The 7,723-nt window shown below is 39.8% G+C and overlaps 1 protein-coding gene across 2 annotated transcripts; it reads left to right on the top strand.

Annotated features, from left to right (window-relative positions):
* Positions 1-2,140: 2,140 nt before the first annotated feature.
* LOC139262134 (G protein-regulated inducer of neurite outgrowth 3) lies at positions 2,141-6,801 on the top strand. Of its 2 annotated transcripts, none has more exons than XM_070877282.1 (2): positions 2,141-2,299; positions 2,995-6,801. In XM_070877282.1, the coding sequence occupies exon 2, from the start codon at positions 3,117-3,119 to the stop codon at positions 4,365-4,367; it is 1,251 nt and encodes a 416-aa protein (XP_070733383.1). In that variant the 5' UTR covers positions 2,141-2,299; positions 2,995-3,116; the 3' UTR covers positions 4,368-6,801. The 2 variants fall into 2 exon arrangements, with proteins under 2 accessions (XP_070733383.1, XP_070733384.1); XM_070877283.1 differs by having other exon boundaries at positions 2,141-2,480.
* Positions 6,802-7,723: the final 922 nt, after the last annotated feature.

The raw sequence follows: 7,723 nt of genomic DNA, 5'->3' as shown, positions 1-7,723 counted from the left end.
GCTCCATAGCCAGTGAATTGGGTTTGAGCTGTGATCACTGTTCTGTAAGTAAACACAGCAGCCCACAAATAGCAATGAGATGGATGGCCAGTTAATCTGTTTTGGTTATGTCAGTTGGAAGAGGAATGTTGCCCACTTTGTTTTGTCAACACTGATTTGGGACTTCCACGATTTACCTTTTTGTAGCAAGGATGCGATCATTATTGACGCGTTTTACTTGAATTACTGCATTCAATTAATATAAAAACAGTTTGATTCAGAGTGATGTTAAGTCATAATATTGAAGCCATTGCTACAAAAAGTAGTTCAATAATTTCAAAGTTAATCCGTTTCAGTGCAGTTATTTTTCTATCTGATCTAGTATAATCAGATCCAGCCGGATTACTCTAGATTTAACAATTTTATGTGCGGTATTCAGATTTTAAAATGCATAATGGCAGTCAATAATTATGCTCATGTTTTTCTGCAATATGGTAGCATTACATCCAGTTTGATCATGTAGAATTTGGAATTTATTACAAGCCACGAGGATAATCTCAATATTACTTATGTGTCGAACTATCCCAATTAATTTTAGTAGTGTTAACACACTGCCGGCTTTTCGCGGAATTAGCTGGGTGGCTATTTCAAAAACCATTTCAGATCTGGGATCATACTTCATACTTCCAGTTCTGTCCTTCTTGAATACCTGTACAACTTGTGTTTCTAACAATAAGTGGGTATTTCTATAGCAGATTTGTGACAGGTTGGTATTAGTTTCTAAACTCTAATTCCTATAAAATTATCCACATAACTTTGAACATGAATATATGTTGATCACGTCTTTCGCAGCATCCGACTTCACAAACATTATTAACTGCAAATTTTAAAATTAAAATGTGTGTTGTTGTATGTTAAAGGCACACTGTGTTTATGTAAGTATCATCTGTGGTTTCCCTCTAATTGCTTCTTGACCCGCTATTCCCTGCACTAAATAATATAACGATTTATTATTTGGGAAGTGTAATTCACAGTCGCCTGCTGGGCACGAGTGCTACATTTCCTCCACTATTAAACGCCAGCTTCGGGGCAACTGCAGCTTGCAACTGCAGGCTCATAAATTGAGTCAATGATGCAGTCACTATTTTATTTGTTGGAGTCAATATTTCTAACATTTTACAATCTGTCCACTGCTACTTTCAAATCAGGCCGAATAATAACTTAAAATGTCAGAGTATGAACAACAGTGGATGTTACACATACCCAGCATTTATTTTCGAGACAGGCTATGGTTGAAGTGGCGACCAGTTATGAACGAGGTACTGAAATTGATGCACAGTTGCAAATAAAATATTCGGCACGTTGACAAAAACACGAAACAATGTGAATTGCACAAAGCAAGTGCCGATTGTGAAGACCAGAATTATATTCGACACATATCCGATTTTCAGTTAATTTCTCTGATCTTTCAATATCCCACTTTTATTCAACCCTGTATTCGAGCCTGAGGGTTCTGTCGTTCCCTGTAGGCTGTTTTTAAAGGCAAGGTATCAATTTACTAATTAACTTCATGTGGTTGTGATCAGGAAGATTGCCCGGAATTTCCAACACTTTGCAATAGCTGAATTGCACATCCTGATCCCCAAACACCTCCCCCACCCCTGTATAAACAGCGACTCCCCGCCCAACGTTAACATCTTATCTTTAAGAGTCTTTCATTTCTAATGATTGTGACTGGAGACATAACAGAACTCCGGCTGACAGAAAAGATCGCTTGTTACTTAGTTAATTATTCATATTTTCTTTGAAACGTCCCTTTCCCCGCACCGTGCTGGCGTGAACCTTGCCAATACATTTGGAAATCTGAAGGATTGTCGGGGAACTTGGCACTGCCCTCAATCATTCATTGCAGTCAAAACAAACCGAGAACGTTGTTAAAGGGGGTGTTGTCTCCAGCCCTCCTTGGCGAGATACTCTCCCACACATTGCTGTTACACGCATGCTCTGCCAGGGCACTGCATGGCCATCCCAAGCGGCATTTGTTCAGACCGCTTCTTGTCTTTATTCGCAAAAGATCCGAGTTGTGAGCGCGGATTGTGTGTGGTGCGGCTGGTGGGAGGGAGGGAGGGGGGCACGGCCCAGTGTGTCGGTGAAATGCTGATAAAGGGGCCAGGTGTCAGTAAGGAGACACACACAAAAAAGGGAGGACGTTTCCAGGGAGACGGGTGCCTCCTCCACAGTAACTGAAAGAGTTCTTCCGCATGTAAAGCGGGAGTAACCCAGAGAAGCAACAAGCCGGGCAAAATTCGTGTCCTTTCAGGCAAGTCCCGATCTTCGGCAGGATCTCGGTGCTGTGCGTTTCTCTAGCCCGCTGGCAGCCTCCTCCCTCACCCCTGCCATATTCCTCCCGGAGGGCGACTGTAGGCTTGTGGCCAGTGCCCCCTGGGTTGGAGAAGGAAGCGCCGGCTCCGTGTGCGAGAGGCGAGCCCTCAGGTGGGGAGGTGAGTGAGTTCGTTCCCCATTCCCCTCTCCTCCGGTTCTCCAGCCCCGCCGGGTTACAGCGGCAGACAGGTTTAGCCAAACAAGTGTTTGGTGTGTTTTGTTTTGGTGTAGGGAAAAGGACAACGGAAGTCCATCGTGTGTGCTGACAGTACGGTCGAGATTGAGATTGCGACTCGCATCTAAAATGCAGGCAGCTGTGGAGGCGCAGGGGAAGCGGGAGATGTTGTTCAGTAGTAGCGGGCGGGGCAATGCCCTGTTTTTGGGGCTTGTTGATTGCAGGGTCAAGGGCTGCAGGTAATACCAGTCATAGGGAGCAATGCTCAGCAGAAGCTTCTGTTATTACTGTCCTTACAATCAACCTCAATACCGCGATCAGCCGAGAGTAATTTAAACATTAAAAGCCAATTGATTTTTTTGTTTCATTCTTGCGTTAGATAAGACGACTGACTTTTTGAAAGAATTGTTCTTAAAAATCTGCATTTTCATTTTGTGCATGATTTTTCTCTCTTTCAGACTTGAATGCTTCCGTTTTCCGATGGAAATCTCCAGGGGATCTGAGCAAAACACAAACAGCCCATTGTAAGAGCCGAGAGCCCCGCCAGTTTAGTGAAAGCGCCACGTTACCATGAAACAAGATGGGGACCATAACAGATCTCACTAGTTTGCAGGTTTCAGTATCAGATCCAGTTGAGATGGAGAGTACGTGTTTGCCAGAGGCTGGCGTTGTCGCTGCCTTCTGTAATAACCAAGAAGAGAAAGATGGAAAACCTGCAACTCATTCCAACTGCCAGAGTCTTTGTTCCAGCACTTGTACAGCTAACAACCTGAGCGATCTAAGAAACAGCCATCTGGTGGAGATCAGCGTTAATGTGCCTCAATGTGCCAACGCAGAAATGAGCACGTACTGTAAAAGCTCAGAGAAAGCGTTGGATTTAAGCAAGGAACGGGGACAAGAAGAGTCCAGTGGTACTGACGACACTAACACAGCGACAGGCCTAAATATAAAAGATGCCATACAGTTGGATATTGACAGTTCAGAACCCAACGCTGAGGCTTCCTTGACGGGATGTGACCAAGAGACCAGGGGGATGGAAACATCCCGTTGTACTTCCCCTCAACAGCCTCTTAACCCGATAGAGCTAACAAAAACTACAGATGCTGAATCGATCGTTCAGTCAGATAAGAACATGCTTGAAAATCGTCAGCAGAGCAAGAAAGAGAATAAAAACATGGGGAGAATTGTATGCATTTCTCAAATATCAGCATATGCCCCCACAAGCCAAGATGCCGAGGTCCAGGTAGCTATCCCAGTGCAGAGTAGATCAATTGCCACCAGCCCCATGGCTCCTTTAGATAACTGCCCGGTATTTAAAATCCCTGACGTCAGATTAAGAGATCAAGAAGTTGAGAAGCCAACTGCATGTCTGGTGAACACATCATCTTTTACTGCACCATCCAGGAAGGATGTTGAGATGCAGGTGGATATAACTGTGCAATGTAAATCAGTAGCCACTGGCCCAATGACTCCATTGGAGAAGACTCCCCTGGCCACCCTCCCAGAGGTTTATGTCGAGGCAATGGAAGAGGACCAACCAGAGCCAGTGCGTGAAGTCCAGTGGGATGAAAAAGGTATGACGTGGGAAGTCTATGGAGCATCCATGGATGCAGAAGTGCTTGGACTCGCTATCCAGAAACATTTGGAAAAACAAATAGAGGAGCACGGCAAACAAAATACTGAAGTGTGCCAAAATGATAAATCCAGTTCATTGAAAGGATCTTTGAGAAAAGAAGAAAACAAGAGAAGACAAAGCAATGTTTTTCAAGCAGTTCTGCATAACATAAGAAGTCCACAGTGCTGCACTCGTGGAAGCACAGCAGCAGAATAATATCGGTTCGAGCTAGACCGTCCACTACATGATCATGAAACATGAAAAAGTTTGTGTTTCTCTGGCACATTTCCTTTCAGTTCCCAATCTTTATCATGTTTTACCTGGGCAAGTTGATAAATCAGCAAAATTAATCTGCATCGCAGAGATAAATATAGGATTATAAATACATAAGCAAGTGAAACATGAATATACTTAAAGCTGATAATCTGTTTCACTTATCGTACAGTATCTTTTATCGTAACTGATATTAAATTGAAACTATTAAACAATAGTCTTTTGCATTTTCTAGTATTGCAGCAGTATGTATGTAACGGTGAACATGTACATAGGTTCATTGGTTTCACAAAAATTCAATTAAGAGTGCTATTTTCGCCCCAATACCTGGTCTTGCTAGTTGCAGACCAGCTGCTAGCAACAGGATGGCTGGCAGAGTGGATCCCTTGCATCTACCACCACCGCTCTGAAACTGTCCTCAGAAAATGCATGGCAGTTCCCCAGGAATAATGCAGCCTCCCTTATTTCCCAGAGCCCACCTCACCTGTGGGGAATGACTGGCCTCGAGTTAGTGCAACCCACAGTGATGTAGCTATAGTTGGGGAACTCAAGATATGTGATTGAGGATGGAAGCCAGTTCCATATTATTCTGTAGTGCCATTAATTGATATTCATTGGGCAGCACCGCCATATCATCCGTATCTTTTTATAAAAAATAAATTTAGTTGGAAATGGGGCTGATATTAAAAAAAATCATTTTGGTGTTTTTTATTTTATTTTTATATGTAATATGTATCACTAGAAAAAAATATGGCCTCCTTTTTCAAAAGAAATGTCACCTCATAATTTGCGAAACCCTTTATGAAGTAGACAAATTCGTGTTAATTTACACAAAATAGGGGCTTGCCAAAAAGCATTTTAAAACTTTAACTGAAAATAAAATAATTGGTTATTTGTTGCATTGTTAACAGAACTGAAACAGTATGAAAACTGAACACTTAAATAACATTGTTTAACACAGTTGTATTAGGGTATTTTAAGATCAATAACTTGTAGAATCTGAATAGAATCCTGTTACTTCTTGACAATTTTGTTTCTATTTTTCTAAATATTTCTAGCTTTCCAGTGTGGCTGTTATTCTAATTGGAATGGGTATAACTTGTCAGTTGAACAATACAAAAAACACCCAAAAAACGTATAGTTGCCTCAGTTTAGTTAATGTCTGAAGTCATTTTCCTTATATAATAACTTGCTGGCTGTTGTTTTTAGAGTTGAATAGTAAGTATGACAGGATAATTATGGACTCAAGGTTTTGTACTTTGTCACTTCACAATGATATAATGTTATTATTGATCCTTTAGATGCCCACAAGCAGAAATCTGAAGGAAAGTGGTTGTTGAATGTAGTCATGTGTGTTTGAATTGATCCTTTGGGTACTATTTGTTGAATGGATAGAAATAACCATTAAATAGTATAGTTTATTCCATACTCTCGTCAGGAAAGTCTGTAACCTCTCGACTGTGATTTGTTTTTCTTTGTGGGTAATGCTCCTTTTATTCACTCCATATAATCTATCTGTAAAAACCTTGCAGCTTTGTGACCAATCTCAATGCCAGAACTTGTTTCTTAAAAATATGCCGAGGTCAAGTTTCTGTTCCATTGTTATGAATGTTTTCTGCGTGGGTTGTTAAAATAATGTAATCTCAAATATTACAAGACCACATAAAAGATGGGAAGGATTGAAGTATCAGTCAAACTCTTCGGTTGGAACACTTTTTCCTTTAGTTTTAATAATAACAGGAATACTGTTGCATTGCAATTGACACAGTACTTTCTTTGTAACGCATCACTCAGCAAAAACTGAAATGGATACCAAAGTATGGAAACTATTTGTGATCTTTTTTGCTTGAAATCACAATTTCTGGTGCTGAAACTGCAGATAAGAACTGTTTTTTTTAATGTAACAATTTGTGGCATTGGACTATGTACAACACTACATTTATACCGTGAGTGGTTTATTCTAACATGAACCATCTTTGCACCTATGCTGGAACATTCTCCTTTTTTCTCACATTCTTTCTCCCTCTAATTGTCCCTACAAAGTATTATCTCCAGCTTGTTACTCATTCTTGTTGCTATAAGAACTTTTCTCATGCAACCTACTATTCATCTTGTTCTCTCTTTTCCATGTCTGATTTTTAGAATTCAGATGTACTGATTTGAATTCTAGTTTTCTATCCCTGATTCATAGTTTTTCACTTTCCAAAGCATCTGGAACACCATCCCTAGTATCCTCAGCTGTGTAATAGGTATTTATTGAGCAGTTATGATGTTTACTCCATGTAACTCATGTATATTCTATTTCACATGTACTTATATGGAAATTCTTTTTCAGATGTTATTTGAAGTTTAGAAATAAACAGAACCTTACCACTGATCTATCCCTTTTATGTGTTTGCTGATGAAATAACAAGCCTTGAAGACACCCATTGAAGCCTCAGAATTCCACTGAACTGTAAGGGACTGCCACATGGATGTCCTCAAGTGTATATTGCCAACCATTCATTCCACCTCTGCAAAATTAAATACAAAGAATAAACACAATTTTATACTAATAAGGAAACAACCTTATATAGAATGTATGTAATAATATTGAAAGGTGTTACAAATATAATGGACTACTACTACTTTCAAGTTATCTATCTAAAAATAAGGTATCTTGGCACAGCATAACTCACTCGACCTTTGAGCTTGTTTATGGCTCACATCATTCAGTGGTTTATTTTTAGGTAAATAGCCACTTCCTCCACTTCCTTGTTGTGCATCATCTGTGTTACTAATGCACTGATGAAATACATCATATTGCTTTGTCTTACATGTTTCCAACTAATTATAATCAGTAAGTTGAGTATTTGTACCACATGGATATTAAGTCATTAACACTAATGTCGATGCAAATCAAACTTTCACACGTGTAAAACAAGCAAATAATAAAAATTAGATTCATTGATATTTACTTAATAAGGTTATTAGGAGACACTATAAACTAATTGATCAGCCATACAGCTTTTCAGAGCCAAAAGTTAATCTGGTTTTGGATGTTAAACTATGTTTTAGTGTTTCAAAGCAGAAAGATCCCATGTTGCAATTTCACCATGTGGACTGAAATAATATGTTCAATTTTCCAGATACCCCTTGTGATAGATCAGAGCCTTGTCCGGTTTCAGGCTTTAAGAATATCAATATTATGTATTTTAAATAGTTCAGTGCAATTTTTTTTCCTAAGGGGATTCCATGTGGCATCTATTGTCTCTAACTTGCTATGTCAAGTCAGATCATCTGAGTTAGGCATTTAAATG

The sequence above is a fragment of the Pristiophorus japonicus genome, chromosome 4 (assembly GCF_044704955.1).
Source record: "Pristiophorus japonicus isolate sPriJap1 chromosome 4, sPriJap1.hap1, whole genome shotgun sequence".
Lineage (NCBI taxonomy): Eukaryota > Metazoa > Chordata > Chondrichthyes > Pristiophoridae > Pristiophorus > Pristiophorus japonicus.
This window is presented reverse-complemented; position numbering and strand designations above follow the sequence as displayed.